We start from the raw sequence: 26,807 nt of genomic DNA on the forward strand, positions 1-26,807 counted from the left end.
AACTTTTGAATTTATTATTAATAGTCCCAATCTTGAAAAATTATTTTTGCAGCACAATCGTCACCTGAAGTTATTATGATCTTTGGTAATGAAAACTTTACAACATGAAGGATTTCACTTAAATTTTTAATTTGAGTGTGAATGTGGGGAAAATGCCTTAAAAGTTTATTCTGCTGTTATACAAATTATGTGTAATATTGTTTTAAATAATTATACAAAAAACAAAAATAGCAGCCATCAAAGTGATGAATCTTCAAAAAAGTATAACGCTCGGTTTTATAATCAGTTAAAGTGGACTTTAAATTTTAAGTTGGTACCTTTATCAATGCAATTCATATGGGTAAATGTCAACTTTAAAGTGAACTTTAGTTAATGTTCACTTTAAGTTGATTATGAAACCGGGCGTAAAAAGAAAAATAATGCTGAAGGGGATCAAAAAAAGAAAGTTATCTACTCTAAACCCCAAGACTGCACATCAAACCATGTGAGCAATTGTTGTTATTTCTAGCGATATTTTGTATATAATTTAAAATAAGTTATTATTTATTTAAAATAAAGTATTTTACACATATTCTTGTCATTGTTTTTTTTTGTATAATAAACGTTACTTACAAGGAATTACTTTTAATTTTATTTTGTACAAACTTCTAATTAATATATTTTCCTGTTTGACTCAAAAAATACTATAAATTTTACCAGAATTTGTTCTTTAAAATTTTGGTTTCGAAAGCGGTAGTCCGAGAGTCGGACTACCGACGTCATCAATTGCGACGTTGCCTTTTTCTCTTCATGGCTTGTAAAGTAAAGGTGGTTATGATAGTACAGATGTCAACAATAATACTGTTACGATTTCCAAACGCAGGCCGGCCCTGAACAGACTGACACATTGTTGTAGATGCGGCCGATCTTCGACTCGACTCTTCTCTTATGTATCGAATCTTTCCAGTAAACAGAGCCTGCATATACAGTGATCAGTGCACTAAGAACCGGCAAAATAACGCAAAAGACGGAAATATAATACGTTGTGAATAAAAAGAGGTAAAACTAGTAGAGGTGGGAAAATATCAATAGAAACCTATAAATTTACATTATATTGATAGTTTCCCACCTTTAGACGTATCAGAGGAGTATGTCAACTAAAATTCTCCTGTCACAGTGTTAGTTGCCAAACTCGTTAGATACGTCTAAAGGTGGGAAATTATCAATATAATGCAAATTTATAGGTTTCTATTGATAATTTTTCACCTCTACTGGTTTCATCTTTTTTTTTTACTTCTTAATGTATTATGTTTTCCATCTTTTATGTTATAAGCGCTCATCACTGTATAAGTCGAATAATTTTAAATCATTCGGTCAGTCGGAGTTTATAAATTGCAACGAAAAGTCAGAGATATACATCAATAATGTATTGTTACTATGTTACTCGGAAAATAGATAAATGTATATAAATGAAGTTTTATTGATTATTTTGATTATAAGTGCGCGTGTTATAATCTCAAAAATAAATTGTAAATAATAATTATAGATATAAATTTAGTATAAATAAGTGAATATAATAAATTAAAATAAAGACTAATTATTTAAGTGTTTAAATTAAAATAAAGTTAATAATAAATAAAGTAAAAATTTCAATATCCTAAAAGGACAAGTCTGATTAAATTACGAGAGGATGGAATTTGTTTCCAAGTTAACAATATACGGTGTCAGAATTCGAATAACTGAACATATATATGACTTATATCAACCAATTATCTTTAATACCTTTTACTGTCATAATAGCGCCGTATTACCACGAAAAATATTGATTAGTTTATTAAACTTACCATTTCTTTACTTCCTAAAAGCGTTGAGGCGGTATCTACTATCAAAACAAGTCCCAAATGACCAGGCTTACAAAGTTCTCTTTCTTCATGACCCATTATTATTGCTAATGCATCAACAAGAACAAGAGGATCTAATGTTACTTGCTTATTAGGCCTACAAAATTAATAATATATTAATAATTATGAGAATGGTATTATAAACTAACTATGCAAATTTCATTTTTATGTTATAAACACAAATATAGTCATGAGTGCGTTAATAACCGGCAAAATAACGGAAAAGACGAAAAACATAGTGCGTTGTGACATAAAAAGGAAGGTTATGGGAATTACGAATAGAAACTTATAAAATTGACATTAAGTATATTGATAATTTCTCACCTTTAGACGTATCGGAGTCAAACTGTCACATATAAAAAATCGGAATTTTATAAAATTCTCCAGCCACAGTGGCAGTTGCCAAACTCCTCCGATACGTCTAAAGGTGGGGAACTATCAATATAATGTAAATTTATAGGTTTATATTGTTAATTTTCCACTTCTACGAATTTTATCACTTTTTATTTCACAACGTATTATATTTTACCGGTTCTTAGTGCACTCATGCACATAAGAATATATACTCACTCCGGACTATATGCAAAGGCTCCAGACTGTTGTGCTACTGCAACCATAGTATAGTGACGAACCAAGGAAACCAACGCTGGGATTACAGTTTCTCTAAGTTCTTTTATTGCTGCAGCTACAAACATACCTAGAAAAAATATTGTTTATATTATATCAACCTTACTTTAGTCATTCTTTATAAATGAAGATAAAATCCCGATAAAAACAATGAAGACGCCGAAAAGCGTCGATGACTTTGAGAAAGCCTTCGACAAAATACAACACAGAAGGATTGCACAAATGCGGGAACTGTAGTGGTCGGATAGTTATCTCTTTTCATCGACTTATAGTCGGCTAATTTAATACAACGTAGAATGAAGTAAACACTTCTGTTGTATGTAGGTATATAATTTATTAAAAAATTCTTAAAATTTATCCACAAGGGAGTGGAAGTACAACAAAACGTTTTCGGTCAAACTGACCATCCTCAGTGTAAACGTCCAGTGTACAAGTAATTGAAACTAGCCACTTGAATAGGTGTAAAACCTCAAAATAACATTATTGCTACATTATGAGCTGTGTAGTAATCGACAATGTCAATTACTACACAGCACTACACAATCATTGTCGATTACTACACAGCTCATAATGTAGCAATAATGTTATTTTGAGGTTTTACACCTATTTAAGTGGCTAGTTTCAATTACTTGTACACTGGACGTTTACACTGAGGATGGTCAGTTTGACCGAAAACGTTTTGTTGTACTTCCACTCCCTTGTGGATAAATTTTAAGAATTTTTTAATAAATTATATACCTACATACAACAGAAGTGTTTACTTCATTCTACGTTGTCTTAACAAAGGTATACAGCCAACTACAGGGTTTACCCTTTTAAAGTGCTAATTTAATACTTTTAAGTATGGAAGCAACAATTTAAAATCAACCACTGTTTGGTTTTGAGGTTATCAGCGCAAATACTCCAAAGTTCACTGAAGATAGACTGATAAGTTCGAAAACGTAAGTGTTTTAACTAAATGGTATACAGCCAACTTCAGGAAACTATTAACCTAATATTGAGCATATTCTGTATTATATATTACCTGTAAGTGCAGTTTGATGTGTCTCTCTGGCTTCTTTGTATATCGATTTATAAGTAGATCCTTTGATATTTGGAATTGTATTTGGATCTTGAAAACCAGGATGCAAAAACAGATTGATAAGTGTGTTCTCGTCATCATCGAGACACCTAGAAGCTGTCAAGTAACAATTAATAACCTCCCATGCTTGTTTTCTATAGAATGGATCAGTACTGCTCTGTTTCAAAGCATTGAAGGCAGTTTCTATCACCTGAAATTAAAATAAAAAAAAATTAAATGTATTTTGTAGATAAATTTTGGAAGTACATATTGTATTTATATTAATGCAATGCTTCCCAAACGGTGATCCGCGAAGCAAAGGTGGTCCATTAGACCCTAGGAGGTGGTCTGAGAGTTCGACGACTGAAGTAATATTTCCCATAATTAAATCAATATTGCGATTTTCGTTTAACACATTCACGGTCACGACTGCATATGAAGTCAGTTACTCCATAAGAAGACGTGTATACATGTGAAGCGTGTCCGTGAATGTGTTAAGAAGATTTAATCGCTAGGTGTCACATAGAGACTGCATGACTGTGCCGTGTAGGGTTAATTTTTTAGATCTTTGTTATGATAAAGCAATTGTTATTATATTGCAAATATGCGCGGGCTGTTTAATTTAGTTGATTATTACAAATCATAAACAATATTTTTGGCTAGGACACACTAATTGTGCTGACTAAATAAAAACCTTTGTTAGTCGCATGAGCTATGACCCAATTCAGATTTCCGCTAAGAGAAAGCATTCATTAAAATCATTCAGTCGAGTCAATTCGAACAATCAAGATGTGCCTTTAAACATTCATTCGAGTCAGTTGGATCAAGACCCCGATTTTTGACCCTTAGCTTCGTTATCGAACGTATTCGCTTCGTATCTGTACAGTGTGCAGATAGCGAATGATCGATAACGAAGCGAAGGGTCAAAAATCGAGGTCCAGTCAAGATGTGGCTTTAAAATCATTCATTCGTATCATGTAGTCGTCTCATCATGATTATCAGTTCAACCATCAATCGAGTCGGTCAGTAAAGCAGCGTCATTAAGTAGACGCGGGTGGAGAGTGTAGTTAAAGAAATAAAGTATCATCTTTGGTGATCTATCAATTTGGTGTTTCATTATCGGCGATCGAAGTTAGAGCTGAGCCGATATTATACACCTGGCCTTCACCAATTCTAAGCGCAAAGAAGATGGTCTATATTTAAACAGGTTTTCAATCTCGAATTGCTACGAAATGCAAAACCACAAATCCGGGGGGTACACGAATGCTATACATAGCGCAATCACTTCACATTATATTAGCAGAAATAATATATGTGATATATCAATCTACGCCTATTGAAAAGCCTGGCAAAAAGAAGTTTGGCAAAAATAATAAAAAAAATGTGAATCTTATATCAATCGACGCAAAGTTAGTCAAAGAGTTCCAATATCGACTTCCGGTCACGTGGTAAAAATACAGGACTTAGGAAATCAAAATTTTTTTATAAACCTACCTTGGACACTGGGAATTCTATTTCTTGATAGTGATCATGGAATCTGGCTAAAATAGCCGGCGGATCAAAATCAGTGGACACGTAGTCCAACCTTTGGGGTTCTATCATCATTTTTCTGTTACCCCCACCAAATTTACCAAGGACCCTAAAATATTTTAAATTAATATTGCAAATAATAACACCAATTTGGTACATACTTAAACGCAACTTGAGCGACTTGGTCGTTATTTCTTAAGGTTCTCCATAAGGCTTGCATCAGCTCGGCTCTTACAGGTTGAATATGTTCATACAAGAAATCGTGCTGTAAATTGTCAACGCAAAGCTCAAGTGTTCTTAATCCCTGAAAAATACCGAATTAATGTCATCTAATCTAATAATGTTTTATGAAAATAACTGAAGAGATTCAATACCTGGCTAATTAATACGTGTGAGCCATTTAAGGCAGACACAAGTGGATCCATCAACATAGGCAAATATGGTAACAATGAACTCAACCGTACGGGGACAGTTAGACACAGTTCCACAAATAGATCTTTCATGTGTTGTTTATGTAACCCACTTTGCAATCTATTTAGACCCTCGAGTAAATTTGGTAATAGTGGCAAAAATTCTTGGTACAACAAATCATGGCTTCCACCTCCTATGGATCGGAATAATGCCCTTAACAAAAGAAAATAGTTATATGGTTCCATGGCGCTCATGGCTAGTTCCATTGACCTAAATTAAAATATTCGTATTAAATATGCAGTCATTTTTTACAAATAAAATAATGGTCAATAAGGCATCTACATATTATTTGAAATTATTAAAATAATTTTAGAGTTTTAGGACTGTATCAATAGGTGTGGTTCAAAATAATTAGGAGAGGTAATTAAATGTTACACAGACAATAGCTAAATCAAGTTGAAATGCTCCAATAAACCAATATAGTAGTCACTGTTGATTATTTCTCCATATTTTAAATAGTCAATGAAAATAATTCCTTGTGAATCCCAAAATACACAGGCCATAACTAAACCGGCGGTTTGTTGCGTCTTTGGTCGCTTTGGACGGCTTTCTTCGGGTGCTATCCACTCAGATGGCTGTCAATTTGATTCCAGAGTGAAGTGATGGAACCATGTTTAAGCCATTGTAATATACCGATGCAAAAACTTCCTACTTTTTCCGATTAAACATGTCCAAACAGGGCTGAGATTCATCAATTCGTTGTTTTTTTGCTCTGATGTGAGAAAGCTCGGCACCCATTTGCAAAACAGCTTTCTTATACTTAAATGTTTATGTATATCAGGCAAATTGCTGTCCTTTGATAACTTTAGTGTGTTAGTTATCTCTTGTAACTTCACTTTGCGGTTTCCCATAATAATTTTCATCATTGATGTCGGTACGACCGCCTTTGAATTAAGCAAACCATCGTTTAACGGTTATAATCGACGGAGCAGAGTCCCGCCCGGTAACACTGTCTGAGCCATTGCTTAGTTCGGACGGTATTTTTCCCATTCTGGTAAATAATGAGATAAATCACAGTGATAAATCAACACGAAATTGAATTGAATCCATTGTTTATAAAAATCACAGAAGCAGCTCCACTTTAAACACTGTAACTCGGTAAATAATAACCCTAATGACATGAAAATTTTGACAGTATGCTTTTGAAGGTTAGGACTACCGAAATGACAAATAGAAAATTCATTAGAGTCCCCATCTCATGGTTAGTCCCGGGACTTATTGACCGACGTGGTACACTTGCGGTATTCGGGTAAGTAGGTTTCCGTTATAGCATAGCAGGTTTTCATTCTCGGTATTCATATGCGGCTGTTTCTCGTAGGAGGTTTAATGGTCTTTAACGGATTAGCTGTTGTGTCTATACAGGATTAGCGGTATTTTTTCACTGTGCTGTTTCTTTTTAAGTAGTCGCTCACTAAGAGGGACTGAAAAAACACCTCTTTTCGGTACGAACACCAAGATGTGCGAAAAACACGTCCGTTCTATACGGGAACAAATACACTCCTGGCCAAAAAAATCGGGGCACCTTAAAAATGGGTCATTTTTGATGTGTCGAATCTCCTAAACCTGTTGTCCGATTTTAGTGATTTTTTTAATATGTTATAGCCTTATTCTCTAGCAATATGGATGTAGTAATAGTGTTGCTGAACAGGTAAATGTCATTGTATACCGGGTGTAACAATAATACTGTGTTTTTTCCTGAAAGTTCGTAACACCCTGTGGAATATTCTAGCATTTAAAAAATATTGAAATTTAAACTCAATTGTAGCCTTAGCCTTTCTTAACATTCTGCTTTTTGACTCATTCACTTATGTTGGATAATGAAAAAGTTAGGTACTTTAACAACTAGCCATGTTCTTTATCAATACAGGGTGTTTCTAAATAAGTGCGACAAACTTTAGGGTTAATTCTGCATGAAAAAATAATGACAGTTTGCTTTATAAACATTGAATTTTTTCTTACAAACTGACGATTTATTTATTGCTCTAAAACCGGTTAAGATCTGCAAATGAAATTTGGTAGGTTTTAAGAGGTAGTTATTTCACATATTTTGACATACAACTAAAAATTTTATATTCGCCATAGGCGTGCATACAGGTAATATGACCGGGTAATATGACCCGTATGCCGTCCAATGGTGAATATAAAATACATAATTGTATGTCAAAAAATGCGCAATAACTGACACTTACAACCCACCAAATTTCAATTGCATATCCGAACCGGTTTTAGAACAATAAATAAACCGTCAGTGTGTAAGAAAAAATTCAACATCCGGTATCTCGGAAACAAAGCATTTGCAGACATATGTTTATAAATTAAACTGTCATTATTTTTTCATGCAGAATTACCCCTTAAAGTTTGTCGCACTTATTTAGAAACACCCTGTATTGATTAATAACACGGCTAGTTGTCAAAGAACCTAACTTTTTCATTATCCAACATAAGTGAATGAGTCAAAAAGCAGAATGTTAAGAAAGGCTAAGGCTACAATTGAGTTTGAATTTTAATATTTTTTAAATGCTAGAATATTCCACAGGGTGTTACGAACTTTCAGGAAAAAACACAGTATTATTGTTACACCCGGTATACAATTACATTTACCTGTTCAGCAACACTATTACTACATCCACATTCTTAGAGAATAAGGCTATAACATAATAAAAAAATCACTAAAATCGGACAACAGGTTTAGGAGATTTGACACATCAAAAATTACGCATTTTTAAGGAGTCCCAATTTCTTTGGCCAGGAGTGTAGGTAAGAGAGATTCGCGGTATTTCACCATGTGAAATCAGAATCAGAGAGAGCGATTCGCGCGTGTTCACTTCGAGAGGAGAAATCAGAGAGGTTTTTCTTTTACACTGTCTAAGAAATGTCTGTATTTCTAAAGGAGTGGGGTAGAGTCCGTAGTAGGAATTATTAAGGATTGGCTTAAGTAATGATTTGAAATTAAGGAAGGTAACTTAGGATTTGACACAGCGAAAAATATATCGTTTTTTTTCGTATGTAAAAAATTTAACAATCAATACAAAGTTAAAAAAACAAACCTATTCACAATCTGATGTAAATGTGGTCTCAACATATTCTCATTTTCTTGTGGAAATAGGGAGACACTTCCAAAAACTAATTTAAATAATCTGAGATACAAGTTACTCCTTTCTAAATTGGAACCCATCTCCTCCATTCTTTCTAATAAATATTCAACTAAAACTGTTGCAAAAATAGGACTTGTTGTAGGATTGGCAAGAAGAGTATTTGGTACTGTTTGCAATGTAGGATTTTTATAGACTCTTTTCACCAAGTATTCAATTGTAGTGGAGAAAATTTCATGGAAGGTTTGAGAGTTCATCATGGAAAACTAAAAATATTGAATATTGAAATCAATGCAGATAATAATAGAATCTATATTACATGGGCTATCCAGAAATTTCGTTACGTTTTGATCTGTAGCCGGGGGAAGGCTAGCGCGGCCATCTTAGCATTGCGGCGTTCCTCCGTTCAGTAGCTGTCCAGCCGTGCTAGCGCGAAGTCACTGTCTCTTCTCGTTATTTTACAACAGCTGTTTAAAATGTGTGCCGCGATCGAAAACCCCGCCAGTTGTGAGAAGGACTTATGGCTTGCAAATTGCAGAAGCCTCGGAGGTGTTACCAGAGAAGGTTCCCTTGTTTTCAGTCTGGTAGGATGTAGAATAACATTTTTGGATGTTGTTTTATGTGCTATTAGATTGAAAACTTTTTTTTTGCTACCAGTTGCCGCTAGGGCATCCCTGCCATTTCGTTCGTTGCAATCCGTGACTGCATTCCGGGGTTTGTCCTAGTTGGGTCAGAGAGAGCAGCATATGTGCCTCCTGATGAGAGACTAATAATTTTCGAAACCGGTAGAGGTGCTTGCTGCACTCTCTGATTGAACTGGAATAATGATGCATGATATGGCTGTAGTTTCGTGTTGCAACGAAGTTGAAAATGGTTATTCATTTTTGAATATGGTTCTTGTCGGCTAAAAACAACAAACCAATTAAAATTTATCGCGAAGTTTGTGCTTTTTATGGGATCAATGTGATGACTGAAGATGGAGTTTGTCAATGGTGCACTAAATTCAAAAATGGCCTAATCAATGTGCACGATGAAGAATTAAGTGGATGGCCAAGCATTGTGACTGATAGACCCTTCTATTCAAGTGGGAGGTGTTTCTTCATTCGCCGTATAGTCCGGATCTTGCACCTAGCGACTACCACATGTTTCGAGCAATGAAGACCTGTCTTGCAACGCGGCGCTTTGATGACGATGCACAGCTACGGTACGTAAACATTCCGTATATGTATTTGGCACCTAGAAGTTTTCTATTGGTTTCTTTCGGCACGCGGCCATATTTCAACCAATAGGCGGCGAGGTGCCAAACACATATACGGGATGTTATATATTCGTAGACGGAAAAAGACAACTTTTTATTGGTCAGTTAAAAGGAAATTGATATTGAAATACTTGTTAATGTATTATTAAATAAAAATAAAACAATTATAGTATTTGGAATGTTATTTGGTGCGAAATTCATATGCGGAATGTTAAATATTCGTAGACCAATAAAGACGACTTTTTATTAAAGTCAGTTAAAGAAGACTGATTTTAAAATGTTTTGTTAATGTATTATTAAATAAAAATAAAACAATTATAGCATATGGAATGTTATTTGGTGCGAAATTCATATCTTCTTCTTCTTCAAGTGCCGTCTCCTAATCGGAGGTTGGATATCATCATCACTATCTTTACTCTATCCACCGCTGCTCTAAAGAGTTCTATAGAACTGCATCTAAACCAGTCCCTTAAATTCTTTAACCATGACACTCTCCTTCTTCCTATACTCCTTCCGCCTCTTATCTTTCCCTGTATTATCAGTCTTAGCATTTCATATCGCGGTCCCCTCATTACGTGTCCCAGATATTGTAACTTTCTTATTTTTATTGTGTTTATTATTTCGCATTATTTACCCATTTCTCGCAGTACTTCCGTGTTCGTTTTCCTCTGTGTCCATGCTATTCTAAGCATTCTTCTGTAACACCACATTTCAAATGACTGTAGCTTATTTATGTGTTCTTGCTTTAATGTCCAGCTTTCAAGTCCATATTGTAGTATCGAGAACACGTAGCATCTGTAGAAATTCATATACGGAATGTTAAATGTTCGTAGATCAAAAATGACTATTTTCGTCAGGTAGAACACATCCCTAAACGTCAACAGAATTGAATAGCTGAAACATATCTAAACATACTAAACAACACGTGCAAGTCATTAAAAATTCTGCGAAAATTCTCTCAAATCTATACCATTCCATTTATGAATTTCGCACCAAATAACATTCCATATCGCCAATAATTGTTTTATTTTCTTTAATAATACATTAACAAAATATTTTAAAATCAGTCTTCTTTAACTGACTTAGGTAATAAAAAGTCGTCTTTTTTAGTCTACGAATATTTAACATTCCGCAGATGAATTTCGCACCAAGTAACATTTCAAATACTATATAATTGTTTTATTTTTATTTAATAATACATTAACAAGTGTTTTAATCAATCTTTTTCTAACTAACTCTAATAAAAACTTGTCTTTTTCGGTCTACGAATATTTAACATTCCGTATATGAATTTCGCAACGAATAACATTCCGTATACGCGCCTGGCATTTGGTTGAAATATGACCGCTTGCTGCAAAGAACCAATAGAAAAGTCCTAGGTGCCAAATACATATACGGAATGTTTAGATGCCTACGTGACGGCGTTGAATGCCTGGTTGAAGTCTCAGGGGGTAGAATTTTATGACAATCGTATTTCAAAGCTAGTTCACCGCTATGATAAAGCAAAAATGGCTGAAGTAAAAAAAACGTTTAGTGTTTATTGTAAGTAAGTAGGTACAAAGAAGGGCATGCTTTACATTTTATGTTCAAAATTTAAACCACCTTCATCAATACATTTTTGGCAACGCTTATACACATACACAGTGAGACAAGTCTTTCTACAGACTTCCAAGTTGGCACGGAGAACTTCAAATTGGCAAAAAATTTTATCTTTAAGTACTCCCCTCAAGGCAAAATCACAGGGCGTCAAATCTGGCGAACGCGTGGGCCATTCAATTGTGTCTCTTCTCCCTATCCAATCACTAAACTGGCCATTTAGAAACTCACGAACTTGCAATCCGTAATGAGGTGGTGCACCGTCTTGCTGAAAATATCAAATACTTGTAACTGTGGATTATTTGCAAGCCCATTCACAGAGCACGATATATTTTCTTAGACGCCGCAAACTTGCGCGTGACTTTTTTTGATAGCGTTAACTGACTTTTGGTCCACCCGGTATATAATAAAATCTTTTTCTTGTACTTGTCTTTTTTTCTATTTCAAAACGTAACGTACTTTCTGGATAGCATGCGTATAAATAATAATAACAATGCTCTATTACTCTATTTTAAAATATCCACTGATATTTAATACATATTATAACAATTATTAATAATAAAATTATCCTAAATTCCTTGTGGCCGGTTTCACCAACGACGAACAGTAGTATATTCGATGAATAAAGTTATTCGACCAATAAACTGATACATCTGCGTTTCACCAACGTCAAGTAGGTAAGACTTATTCTACGCATAAACTGAAAATAAGTTATTCGTTCATTATCGGTCAAATAAATATTTATTCTTCGAATAAATTGACAAGTAGTTAACCTAACTTTAAATACCTAGAATACAGCACAGGTAAACGAGATTATATTAGACGATGTTGTATACATATTTATATGTTTAATTTAGACAAATACAACAGCGTAAAAATAGTTCTTGAAACGCAATAAAATATAATCCACTAATAAATTTTATTCAACTATTCATCGATTTATTTTTTGTTGATGAAATCGACCCTTAATACATTATGTAATTCATAATTTCTCCAATTTACTTACTACTCCACTGAAATGTTCCAGGACTTCTTTTTCTTCCTTACTCCTTACATTTTGCTGGTTCATTCGTTGCGGTAAACCAGCGGGTTGAGGCCCTACGTTTAAAGTATAGATATCAAGTGCTTGAAGGGCCCATTTAACTAGACGAACAAAAACAAGTGTCTCATGGGGTGCAAAATGTTTAGACTGAACGGTTGCTTGATCTGCCCCACTCTTGCACGCAGAGCAACCCCAAGTAATGGTTTTTACTCCACATACGAGAGTTTTCACTAAACTTCTATAATCCGCCACGTTACAGTTATTATTTTGGGGAAAACCGAACTTGGATTTTTCTTCTTTAGGTTGGGCTACTTGAGCGTTCACCAACACAGCCTCTAAGGCATCAGCTGGATTAGGTTTTGTCTCAGTTTCAGTTTTATCTGAACCGGTTTGGCTTGGAGTCTGGTTCGGTGGTGTGCTTTGAACTTCTTGCTTACGTTGATCACTAAAATAAAATTTGTCTTACGTTCTTGATACCTTGAATTGATGTTAATACTTACCATTTGTTAGTTAGAATCGGCAATTGAATTTTTGCTATGGTTTTAAATTTAAGGACAAACACTTCAAGCATACGCATCAGCAGTTCTCGTCCTTCATGGCTATTTTCGGCTTCTGATCTTAGTCTGATACAATCAACTAAGTTAAGTAATAGTTTACACGACATTGTTTGAATTCTGAAACAGTTTTAATTTGTTAATTTTTAAAGTAAAATATTCAACTATTTGTTTTTCGCAACATACTCTAATAAACTACCCTAAATGTGTTTAGAGATGGAGTACCAATAAACTTTCGTAGCAACGAAACACCCAGTGCTTCCGTGGGAAGCACAGAAGAAAAAATGTGAAGATTAAATTGTGAAGAGAGAACGAAAGACCCTCAGTTTGGTTTCAAAAACGATTTAGGAACACGAGGGGCACTGTTTTGCATGCAGTTATTGATGCAGACAATGATGTGTTAATGGCGTTAAGGGAGATTGGTCTCGAAAGAAAAGATATGAGGATCATCCAACAGCTGCATTGGAATTAAAAGGCGGAAATAAGGATCACCGACAGTCTATTTCACAAGTAGAAATAAGTAAGAGTGTGAGACAGGGCTGCATCCTCTCCCCCCTGTCATTTACATTTATGCAAAAAAGATCTTTAACTTGCACAGCTGAATGAAAAAGGTATCAAAATAAATTGAATTCTCATCAATAATTTGCGATATGCCCATGATACAGCTATCATAGCAGAAAACATAGAAGAATTATAAGAGATAATAAATAATATTAATACAATGGGAGAGGAATATGGTCCCAAGATTAACATCACAAAAACGAAATTAATGATAATCAGCAGACAATCCCATATGCGAGCAAAATTTACAATACTTATAGACAGAGTTAAGAAATTTAAATAATTTTAAGAGGCGACCAATGTAATCTTTTAAAAATCATTTTAATTAGCAAAATTGAAGGTCGGAGGGGACCAGGTCGCAAATTACACTCATGATTTAGAGACAAGAAACTGGTGCGACATACCCGATATAAATACAATAATAAGAAGAGCAGAAGTATTATTACGCGTAAATGAGCCACTTATTCAATTTATTTTAACTTAAAATAGACACAAATATACTTACGTGGTGGCTAAACTGTCATCGTGAACATTTTTACTAAACAAATGGACGGCTCTCTTTAAATCTGCCAATGGTAGTTGCTGTCTAACGTGATGGACTAAATCTGCGAGGGTAGAATAAGCTAAAGGTCTAAGTGACTCATGAGTAGTCCAACCTCTACCCAATAAGACATCTTCGTCAAAAAGTCTTTCCATATGGGGCACGAATCCTGAAAGCACGTTTATATCAATTTAATCATTTATAAAGACTGTTCTATGAGTTTTGTGGTTCGATAAGAGAGGGCGTTGCTACTAGCCTATTTTTTTATGTTGTACCGGGTGTCCCAATAAGAATGGCTCTCGGCCATATCTCAGGAACCGTTTATAGTAGAGCTTTGAAATAAAAAATTTTATAACAAAAGTTGCCTCAGGAAAAGCCTGGAAATTATTTTCATAATTGTGGGACCACCGCTAGAGGGCGTAATTGAATATCAAAAATTAAAAAATCTAAATTTTACAAAATTTTCCTAATGAAGGGGCACTGGAAATCCGATCGTCGTATTCTTCATAAAACTCTACACATATTTGATTTGACAAGTTTAACTCTACCTTTGCAAATAAGAGGTGGGGGTGAGTGGGAACCTTGTTATGAAAAACTGGCTGAGTCCGGTTGTGCTTAATCAAATTTTGCAAACTTGGTCTTGTTAAAGACAGATCTTTTTCGTAAATGTAAAAGTTATGATTTCGAACCAACTTACTGAGTAATATGCCAGCTAGAAGGCGTTATTTAATTTTTTTCAGAAATCTAGTGTTCCTTGGAAAATATTAAATACAAACATGCATTTTTAATACCATATTACAAAATTAGACCAAATTAGCAACAGAATAGCGAAAACCGCATGTTAATACCTTTTTTCTATCTCGAGATATCTTACAAAACGTGTAAATTTAAAAACATAACTGTTACTGTCACCGGTAAACGAAATTCATTAAAAGTAGTGTGCTATGGAAACAACAAAGAAATATTTTCCAGCTGTCAACGTATATTAGGTATTTTCAACGCTGTCTCGAGCCTCGTTCATATCTCGTATATTCTCGCATATGACAGAGGCTCGAAACAAATGAGAAGCGTCGAAAAACCCTATTACAAAGAAATAAAAACAACTATTTAGTGATGACATAAACGTTAAAATTTTTGCCCATCATTTTCGTTGCAAACATTTACTCTTTCAAGAGTAGATTGAACAGCAGTCTCAATTTCTGCTCTCGATATGCTTTGAATGGCGTTTAGTATTCTCTGGATAATGTATTCTAGAGTAGTGTATGATGGGCAACAATTTGAATATTTAGGTCGTCACTAAGTAGTTCTTTTTGTTCTGTGTTATATTTAATTTTAATAGTATTGTTTCTCTTTATATTGTTGTTTTAATTAATTATATTTTTATACGTTGACATCTGGAAAATGTTATTTTGTTTTTTTCCACAGCACACTACTTTTCATTAACTTAGTTTACCGGTGATAGTAACAGTTATGTATAAAATTTACACGTTTCTCGAGATATCTTGAGATAGAAAAAAGGTATCGACATGCGGTTTTCGCTATTCTATTGCTAATTTAATCTAATTTTATAAAGTATGATTAAAAATGCATACTTGTATTTAATATTTTCCAAAGAAAACTAGTGTTTAGGCAATACGTAAAGTATCCTTAACAATAGTAACCTATACTTATTGTACGGTTATAGAGTATATTCCCATAGGTAAGCTGGTTAAGAGTAGATAACGATTTTTCATATGTAATTTAAAGTATTATCTGCATAAATGGCACAAAGAATATTTGCTACGAGAGGTATATGGTTCAAAATGCATACAGTATCACGACTAATAAGTTATGTTCACATACATGTAGAGTACTTACAGTTTTATTCCTTGATGACGTGTCACATCAGAGCTCTGATTGAATTCCATAATCCATTTGGTTCATTTGTAAGGCACTCACTAATACGCTAAATAAATCATCGTCGATAATACTGAGCAGATTGAATTATCTGAGCGGTATAAAACGATAGCAAAAAAAGCCGGTAAAATGCGGCCTTTTTACGAATAGCGGGAGCGTCGATAGATTAGAGATGATTCTCGTTAGGAAGCTTTTGACGATCTGCCCCGGCGAGGGGTTCAAATGCGAGTCTCAACAATAACCTGGAGTTTCCAGAAAGGTTACATAAATACTACTTGAATTTTAAGTAATCAGTAGTACAGGGGCGTAACTAATTATTTTAGTGAGCCGTGTATAATATATTTATTGTACATATTGCCGGGGGCGACAGGCGAGAGAGATGGCCTATATCACCTCGAAGAGAGGGGATTGGCAAAGATGTGCACAACGATAAGAAATGTTTGAAGAAATTAGAGTTTATATACACAAGGGGTAACAACGATAAAATGGAGGAAAACGATAAGTTTTCCCCCTAGGGATAGATTTTAATCTTCCAGGGGAATCACAGCGATTTTCGTAATACCACGAAGAAAATCACCGTGAGTAGTGTGAATCTTGACAGTACGAACTAGACCATCCTTACCAGGCAATACATCTATTACCCTGGCAGTTGGCCATAAGAGTGGAGGAGTACCATCCTCCTTCAACAGAACCAAATCCCCGATCTTGACAGGGTCAGTAGGGTCGGTCCATTTATTTCTTTGCTGCAGGAGGCAAAGATAGTCTTTTTTCCACAATTTCCAAAATTGCTGTTGAATTTTACTAATACGCTGAAAAAGATTCAACCTATTTTCAGGTATCTCTGAAACACTTGGTTCAGGGGGCGCGGTTAAACTTCTTTGAACTAAGAAGTGAGCTGGAGATAGGAAAGCGAAGTCATTGGCGTCAGACGACATCCTAGTGATGGGTCTCGAATTTAGAATAGCCTCGATTTGGCATAATACTGTGTTAAACACTTCAAAGGTGAAGTGGGAATTTCCTATAATTCGATAGAGGTGATACTTCACACTCTTTATTCCTACCTCATGGAGGCCGAATTGATGGGGGTTGCGGGGAACACCCATCTTGAAAGTTATGGAGTTTTGAGTACAGAATTCCTTAATCTGTTCCGAATTATTTTGATTTAAGAAAAAATCATAGAATTCGCGCATTTCATTTTTTGCCCCATGGAAATTTGTGGCATTGTCGCTCCAAATAATACTGGGCGTGGATCTTCTGGCAATAAACCTTTTCAGAGTAAGAATATAGGCTTCTGCGCTTAATCCTGTGACGAGTTCGATATGAACACATTTAGTGCTCATGCAAATGAAATAGGCTACGTATGCTTTGTAAAGCGGTGCCTTCCTCAAATGTGAGGACTTAATTAAGAAGAACCCCCCATAGTCCACTGAGACGACTTGGAAGGGTCTAGTGGGGAGTACACGATCGGGATGCATATCTGCCATCTGTTGAACAGAATTGGGTGTCATGAATCGGAAACAGTTTACACACTTACGAATTAAGCGTTTAATCTGTCTTAATCCGTCAATTGGCCAGTACTTCATTTTGACATACGAAAGTACTGTTTGCGCGCCTGAATGTAATAACTTATGATGAGCTTGAGTCAAGATTAGTTCTACAACTCGACATTTAGAAGGAAGTAGAATGGGGTGTTTTTGATTATACGATATGGGGGCGTGTCGGAGACGTCCTCCCACACGAATCAGCCCATCATTATGTTGTAGGAAGGGGTTGAGTTTACGAATGGCTTTATTGGTCACGAGTTTAGCATTTTTCAATTCAAGAATCTCTTTTTTAAAGTAGATACTTTGGATATACCTGATGATCGCGTGATCAGCGATCTCCATTTCGGGTGGCGTCAATATATCCGTATCTCGTGGAGAGTTATTTATTTTCTTTTTAATATTACTGATGAATCTAAAAAGATAAGCGACAATTCTTTGAATTTTACGAAAAGAAGAAGATTTAGCGAATAGATTTTCAAAGGTGTCGTTGAGTTCGTGATTTGTTGCTATGTTTGAGACAACTAACTTCCTTAATTCAGGAAGATCATCCTGAAAATGAGGAATTTGATGAAGAGAAAAATCGATGGGATTGTCTCTAATAAAGCTAGGTCCGCATAACCAGTCTTCGGTGGTCTGGGGATTATCAAAGACATTTATCCCTCTGGAAGCGGGGTCAGCGATGTTTTCGTGACTTCTGACGAAATGGAAATCACAAGGAAAAGTTTCCAACAAGGAATTGACCTTTTGAATTCTGTTTTGTACAAAAATGTTCCAAATGTGTTTTTTAGAAAGTATCCAAGACAAGGCAATTGTAGAGTCAGCAAAGAGATGAGATGAAGATATACTCAAATTTTTCTTGAAGATGTGAAAAAGTCTATGAGCCAGAGTGACTCCCAACACTATTCCACAAAGTTCCAATTTGGGGATGGTGAGTTTATTTTTTAGCGGAGAAATTTTGTTTTTAGAAGCGATAAGCCGCGACGATACAGAAAAGTCTGAGTATGTCGCTTTGAGATACACACAAGTGCTGTATATTTTTTCCGATGCGTCGGTGAAAATAATTAATTGAACATCAACAACTTTCTTTTGTAAAAGTAAGCATCGAGGTACCTTGACCTCTTCTATAGTTTTGAATGTCGATAAGAGGTTTTGCCAATTTTTCATAATGATGGGTGAGTCAATGGGTTGATCCCAGTCCAATTTCTGGGACCATATTTCCTGTATCAAGAGCTTAGCGTTCACAAGGACAGGGGATAACCATCCTAGCGGGTCATACAAAGTAGCAATGTAGGAGAGAATAGTACGTTTAGTAACAACATTAGCCAATTTGAAGATAGGAGTTTTAAACGAAAAGTGGTCGCGTTCTGAATCCCAGAATATGCCTAAGACTTTATCAGATCCCGTGAAGTTAAGACTGACTTCAGAGACGGGATTTAAATTGTGTTGAGACAGAAATTCTGAAGAACTGCAGTTCCACTTGTGGAGGAGGAAACCATGGGTTTCTAGCAAAGAAGTTAATTGTTCGAAAAGACAACTTAATTCATGAAGACTGTCAGCACCGCTGATCAGGTCATCCATATAGATAGATTCTTGCAGAACACTAGTAGCAAGTTCGTGGGTATGTTTGTTGTTGTCAGCGATGTGCTTGATAACTCTTTGAGCGATAAATGGGCTACTTGGGAGCCCGAAGGGTAATCTTTGAAATTGATAGCACCGTAAAGGCTGCTGAATATTGTCCCTAAAGAGAAAATTTAACAGAAATGTTTCAGTGGGACAAATGGCGATTTGTAGGAACATAGCCTTGATGTCGCCTACTAGTGCGAATTTAAACTGACGAAACTTAGCGAGAATGTCAAAAAGTTCATGTTGGACGACATAACCTTTGTCTATGACGTCACTGAGGGAGATTCCCGTAGACGATTTATTGTTTGGATCGAAAACTATACGAGTGGAAGTAGTAGAGTTGGATTTGAAAACGGGAAAGTGAGGGAGAAAGTAATTAGGTTTACCTGAGTCATTTAGCATTTTTAACGGCACTTGAATTATTTGTCCGTTATTGAGATATTCCGATATAATGTCCTGATATTTTTCCAATAAATCAGGGTTGAGTTGAAAACGTTTCTCGAGACTGAGAAAACGTCTTTTTGCCGAGAGAAACGAATTTCCCATGTCTATATCTTCGATAGGGAGTTTGAGATTGAGTGTGGACTCATATCGTCCATTGGGGAGAACATTAACATGTTTTACAAAATTAATTTCAGCGGGGTGATCATTAATGAGATCGGTGTTCTGAGGAGCGGCTTCTTCCAGCTCCCAGAATTTTTGTAAATGATCGGATAGTTCCTCGTTGGACACTACCGGCTCATTTACGGCGGAAGGAGTGTTATGAGAACAACAAGTAACGAGAGAGTTTGAATAAAATTCCAAAGCCTTTTTAGTATTTTTCGACTTAAGAGCAAAGTCTGGAACTGACCCTGATATCGTGTACCCGAGTAGAGTGCGTTGAAGAACGGGAAGACCTTTTCCCAAACGAATTATTTCAGGTTGAATGATATCGTTATACAGGTCTGCACCGAGCAGGATACCAATTGGGGATGTTACATGGAACATCGGATCACCTAATGGTATCTCTGAGGGTATGTTTAGTTTGCTCGCCGAAATAGAAATTTGAGGAAGCGGATTTGTTATCTTTGGGAGTACAGAGCACGAGATGTCAAAAGGAACGTCGTTAGCGACAGCGAAAATTGTTGTATCTACAATAGATTGAGACGAGGATGAGGTGGAGTTAATTCCATTGATCCGTAATTTTCCATCTCTAGTGGTGAGTGACAGTTCCTTTACGAGGTCAGCACTAATAAATGAAACCTGTGAGGCCGAGTCTAAAAGTGCCTTTGCGAAGACCCTCTTGCCGCTAGGAGCGACAAGATAGACCTGGAGTGTGCTTAATAACACCAAATGATTATCAAGCGAGGCTGCAGATAGAGCCATTGAATGTGGAGTCGAATTTTGAAGATTAACTTCCGTTTCAGGAGCTCTAACATGTGAGGGCCCCTGTTGTGAATTACCCTGTGTATGGGAGTTATTTGAGATAGCGGTTTTATTATGATTATTTGAGTTGTGTTGGCCAACAGCCGCGGAAGGGTTACTATGACCCGTTTTGTCGAAATGGAGCAACGTGTGATGACGAGATTTACAAACTATGCAAGAGAATTTGGATTTACACTGATCGAGCATGTGAGACCCAAGACAATTAATACAAAATTTATTTTGTTTGACAAAACTAAAACGTTCTTTAGAATTCAACTGCTTGAACTGAGGACAAGAGTAGATCGAGTGAGAGTCGTTGCAATAGGAACATTTCTTAGGACCTAAGCGAGGCGAAAGGTTACTGGTAGAAGTGTCTGAGGCTAGGTGTAAAGAGTGTCTGGAAGTAGTAGTCGATTTTGGTTTTGATTGAGATTGAATATTCTCAAGATGAACAACGCGTGTCTCGATTTCCCCTAGAAAATGGACAAAATCAGGGGTAGCTTGGCTACCACCGGATTGGAACTCAAGAGCCCTAATGGTAGGTGCGTCGAGTTTCTGAGTAGCGATATGTATGAGAAGTAAATGCAAGAGATCTGAAGGGGGCCTATTCAAGTTCAATAGGGCCTTGAAATTATTTGACATGACCGTATGAAAATTTCTTAATTGTGAGTGATTTGCGTTTCCAGAAATAGGAGGCGCATCAAGAATTTGAGAGATGAGAGTTTTGATAAGCGATTTAGAGTTGGCGTACCTTTGTGTCAGGTTATCCCGGGCTATTTTGTAATTGTCACCTGTGAGTGGGATATGCTCGAGAAGCGTCAAAGGCTCGGAAGTTAGAAAACTTTTGAGGTAAATGAGTTTTTCCAGATCACTTAATGTAGTATCAGATCCTATTATTGTATCAAAGGTCTCAATGAATGAATTGTATTCAGTAACTAAGCCACTAAATGGTTTTAACTGAATACGAGGGAGGTTTACTGTTCGTTGCCTAGCCATAGACTGTGAGGTTAGAGAAGAATTAGGGTCAAATTGGAGGGAGGGGGTAGCAGTCACATTAGAACTTTCAATGACCTCTAACCTTTCTTCCAATAGAGAAATTGTATCCAAATATTTATCAAAAACCACAGAGGAATCAGTAGAGGGGGTAGGTTCCTCGGGGATCGTCTCCAGCACATTTTGAGCATCGCGGAAAAGTCCGTAAGAATGTTTGAGTTGTGAAATTATTTCACGAATTTTATATTTGTTTAGAGAATTAAGAGTTGTGGGAACCGAATCAGCCAACTTGGTTATATCAAGTTTTGCGGTGAGCCTCTGTCGGTTATATTTTGATCGGTCAGCCATGTTGCGAGAATGTGAGATTAGATAGATTATTTGCAAATGTCTAAACCTATAAATCGATGCGAAAATGAGAGAATATGTACAATATATTATATATTACACGTTTAATAGTGTGAGATTGGCTTAATAGTATCACCCTGTATGAGCGCAGATTAGTATATGAAATGCAAAACTATAAAATTTCAAAATATATGCAATTTTCCAAAATGGGTATTTTTCAGCAAGTGTGAGACACCCTTAACAAGTATTTAAATTAATTAAATTGAAGGAAAAAACAATTATTTATTTTCTATAGTTTTCTAGAAGTGTAAAATGAGCTTAAGCGAAGCTAAATGTAGCAAAAACTTACAATTTATGCAAGAAAACAAAATTATTTTTAATAATTTTTGTAACCTGTGAACCAGGCTTAATCGGATTCAAAATTATAAATTTAATTTAAATCAAAAGGTTGAACAAACAATGTTAAAATTATAACACCCGTACTATCAGCCAAGAAATGAGTACACTTTTTGTATACTATAAACAGAAAAATATATTTACGAAAATAAAATAATGTAATATATGCAAATATTTTTTCATACAAACAAAACGACTCCTTTATTTGAACAAAGCAAGTAGTTTCTGAAATTGCACGTGTAGACCGGGCTTAACAACCTACCAGCTATTGTAGAGACGTGCTGGGTTAAATACTGAGAATTTGAGTGCAGAAAGAGAGGAATATTTTATTTTTGTGCCGGGGCGGCGTGGCTTGGAAATTTCCAAATGCAACAGAAAGACACTATAAATGAAAAACCGTTATTCTCAGAATAGAGATTATCAAAATATGCAAATACGAAGGACCTTGAGGATTTAATTAATAAATAATTAATATGATACGGCTCGATGGAACAGAAATGTTTAGGCAATACGTAAAGTATCCTTAACAATAGTAACCTATACTTATTGTACGGTTATAGAGTATATTCCCATAGGTAAGCTGGTTAAGAGTAGATAACGATTTTTCATATGTAATTTAAAGTATTATCTGCATAAATGGCACAAAGAATATTTGCTACGAGAGGTATATGGTTCAAAATGCATACAGTATCACGACTAATAAGTTATGTTCACATACATGTAGAGTACTTACAGTTTTATTCCTTGATGACGTGTCACATCAGAGCTCTGATTGAATTCCATAATCCATTTGGTTCATTTGTAAGGCACTCACTAATACGCTAAATAAATCATCGTCGATAATACTGAGCAGATTGAATTATCTGAGCGGTATAAAACGATAGCAAAAAAAGCCGGTAAAATGCGGCCTTTTTACGAATAGCGGGAGCGTCGATAGATTAGAGATGATTCTCGTTAGGAAGCTTTTGACGATCTGCCCCGGCGAGGGGTTCAAATGCGAGTCTCAACAATAACCTGGAGTTTCCAGAAAGGTTACATAAATACTACTTGAATTTTAAGTAATCAGTAGTACAGGGGCGTAACTAATTATTTTAGTGAGCCGTGTATAATATATTTATTGTACAACTAGATTTCTGAAAAAAATTAAATAACGCCTCCCAGCTGGCTTATTACTTATTAGGATGGTTCAAAATTATCACGCTTACATTGAAGAAAAAGATCTGTCTTCAACAAGACCCAGTTTTCAAAATTTGATTTAGCAGAACCGGACTTACAGCCATTTTTTCATAACAAGGTTCCCACTCACCCCCACCTCTTATTTGCAAAGGTAGAGTTAAACTTGTTAAATCAAATATGCGCAGAATTTGATAAAGAATACAATAATCGGATTTCCAGTGCCCCTTCATTAGGAAAATTTTGTAAAATTTAGATTTTTTTATTTTTGATATTCAATTACGCCCTCTAGCGGTGGACCCACAATTATGAAAATAATTTCCAGGCTTTTCCTGAGGCAACTTTTGTTATAAAATTTTTTATTTCAAAGCTCTACTATAAACGGTTCCTGAGATATGGCCGAGAGCCATTCTTATTGGGACACCCGGTACACTCCTCATATGAACGTATGTGAAGTTTCATTTCAATATGTCAATGGACCGTGATAGTCGTGACGTCAAATCAATGTTGGCTACTCTGAAAAAGGTTTCCAAACAAAGCAAACAGCTGTCAGGCACACGTGGTTTTGGTGGCAAAGTTTTATTTTCGTTTTTATAAATGGAATATATTGCTTGTACGTTATTTAATTTTTACAAAATTGTAATGTGTTGGGTACCCGATTGTACCACTGCTCATAGAGGAGAGCTTGCTAGTCTTTTACGTTTCCGAAAGAGACTTATGTTTAAAAACAATGATTATTATTTGATATTGTAAGTATGTACTAAAATATCTTTAAAACAGTTCAAAATTTCATTAATTTTAATTAACTATTTTTTGCCATTATTCCAATTAATCAAACGCAAATGTTTTGTAAAACAAAATAAAATTACGAATGATTACACAAACCACGTGTATAATAGTGACACATCTTTGTTTTGTTTGGAAACCTTTTTGACGTTTTGACGTCACACTATCACGGTCCATTAATTCTTTGTTTACAAGCCATTTAGCATCGACGTGTCACAATATTTGTCACAAGTATCGCCCAGTGATTGAATGTTTATTTTAGGGAGATTTAAAAGTAAAGGAAATTTATGAATGAACGAACGTTGAAAGAATGTAAGGACTCTTCGTCTTCAATTAGTACAGTAGAAAGATAGGTTGCTAAATTTAAACGGGGATGTACAAGCCTTGAGAACGGTCCATGTCAAGGACGTCCAAAAACAACAACAACACCAGAACACAGATTTCAGAAAGCTGTGTTTACAATGGGTACCGCATTCTCTAACAATGGAACAGAAAGACATTCGAATACGACTTTCTCAGCAACATTTAGAGCGTTTTCGAAAGGGTAAAGTGGATTTTGTGTGACGATTCATCACTATAGATCAGACTTGAGTCTATCACCATGATCCTGAATCAAAACAAGAGGCAAAAGCGTGGTGTGAACCTGGTTCTTCGACTCCGAAACGAGTCCGTGTCCAGAAATCGACCAAGAAGGTATTAGCATAAGTTATTGGGATGCGAAACGAATTTTGTTTGTGGATTACTTGCAAACTTGTAATACAATAAATTATAGATATTATTGTAACCTTTTCGACCACCTTTAGGAAAAAATTCGTGAAAAAAGATTTGGTTTGCAGATGAAAAAAATTCGTTTTTATCAGGATAATGCACAGTGTCATATGAGCATTTTGACAATGGCTAAAATCCAATTAGAATAAGCAATTCAAAGTAAAGTTCCAATTGTTGGAGCATCCACCTTATTGACCAGATTTGGCCCGTAACGACTTCCAACTGAAAACGATGGCAAAAATGCACTAATTGGGCTTTAAGTTGCTTCCGCACTCACCGTGCAGTCTAGACCTGGCCCCCTGCGATTACCACCCTTTTCTAATCTAAAAAAATGCTCCGTGGCAAGATATATCACTCCGATGAGTAAGTAATCGCCAAACTGAAGCCTATTTTGAAGGCAAAGATTAATCGTTTTACAAGGGAGACATCAAAAAATTAGAAACGGGTTGGAATAATTGTATTGTCGCTAAATGAGATAAATAAAGAATAATTTTTGCAAAAAATGTTGTCGGTAGACCCACAGCGAATAATCCGATGAGTAAAAATGTCAGTAAGCCCGACAGTAAAAATAAGATAAAAATGTATTTTGATAAATACTTACGATTTCTCAATTCCGTTGCCAAAATGTGCCGGGCAGCAATAAGCAATTCTCTTCTAAGATGCGCTACTTCCATGGGACATAACGTCAACAGTCCCAACATACCTTGCACCATCATCGCTGAGTGATTTTGGACGACTTCTTGATAGATCTTAATAATATATGCCAAAAATGAAAGCGTCTTTATTTGAGCTCCCATAAAATCCACGAATATCTCCTTATTAAAGGACTCAGCTTGCCTTTGTTTTAAAGTGGGTTGAAGAGTGATGGTATTCATTATTAATGGTATAAAATCACTAACGTCCTGGTGAACACTTTGCTTGTAGAGTTGGTACATTAGAACTACTATAATTGGTAGCTCTTGAAGAACTTTCAAAGAAAGAACAGCTTTCGGAATTAAGTAATACTAAAATAAAAAAAGAATGTGTGCACTTTGTACGCGCGTAAGAAGTTATACTTCTATTATATGATTTCAACGAAATCAATATACTTTAAACAGTTTCTCTACTACTTTCCAAAAATTTTTATTAAAACAATACCAAAAATTAAAAAAATAAAAGAATAAAACACACACAAACACATTGAAAAATGCCACAAATGATTTCTGAACAATAATTGTTGCCAAAAATTTTAATTAAATACGTATTTTCTGAAAAAAATTATATAATAATATACTTACAATCATAAAATCTATAAAAAAAATAAAAAAATGATATAACTTGCATTGGGCTTGAACCTACTTCCCGTGTATCCCGCCGTACGAGAGTCGAAGCGATTTCAAACTGCACCACCTTCGCGTATACGTCATGTGGGAACATACACAAACTGAACAACTTTTTGACATTTTGTTTATATGAATTTTTATTAGTTTGATTTTTGTCGAATTAAAATACAACAATATATAGAGTAAGAAAACTATACATTAGATGAAAATTTGTAGAAAGTTTGTTCGTAATCAGATTATGTAAATTAAAGCATTGCCTACTAGGGGTATAGCATAGCAAGTACTAGGTAAGTACATTATTTTTTTTACATTTTCCAAATAGGATGAAGATAATTTTTTATTGGA

At 35.4% G+C, this 26,807-nt stretch overlaps 1 protein-coding gene across 3 annotated transcripts in view; it reads right to left on the bottom strand.

The window, feature by feature from the left end:
- LOC114332931 (transcription-associated protein 1) overlaps nt 1–26,807 on the bottom strand; it is a 206,440-nt gene that overhangs the window by 74,964 nt on the left and 104,669 nt on the right. For all 3 annotated transcript variants that reach the window (XM_028282723.2, XM_028282721.2, XM_028282722.2), the window contains 11 exons: nt 25,742–26,144; nt 14,177–14,381; nt 13,057–13,230; nt 12,521–13,001; nt 8,616–8,926; nt 5,472–5,778; nt 5,259–5,401; nt 5,062–5,206; nt 3,532–3,778; nt 2,451–2,577; nt 1,824–1,977 (listed from right to left, as the gene is read on the bottom strand). In XM_028282723.2, coding sequence (XP_028138524.2) covers nt 1,824–1,977; nt 2,451–2,577; nt 3,532–3,778; nt 5,062–5,206; nt 5,259–5,401; nt 5,472–5,778; nt 8,616–8,926; nt 12,521–13,001; nt 13,057–13,230; nt 14,177–14,381; nt 25,742–26,144 — 2,697 coding nt within the window. The remainder of the gene's footprint in view (nt 1–1,823; nt 1,978–2,450; nt 2,578–3,531; nt 3,779–5,061; nt 5,207–5,258; nt 5,402–5,471; nt 5,779–8,615; nt 8,927–12,520; nt 13,002–13,056; nt 13,231–14,176; nt 14,382–25,741; nt 26,145–26,807) is intronic.

The sequence above is a fragment of the Diabrotica virgifera genome, chromosome 2 (genome assembly GCF_917563875.1).
Source record: "Diabrotica virgifera virgifera chromosome 2, PGI_DIABVI_V3a".
In the NCBI taxonomy this organism is placed as follows: Eukaryota; Metazoa; Arthropoda; class Insecta; order Coleoptera; family Chrysomelidae; genus Diabrotica; species Diabrotica virgifera.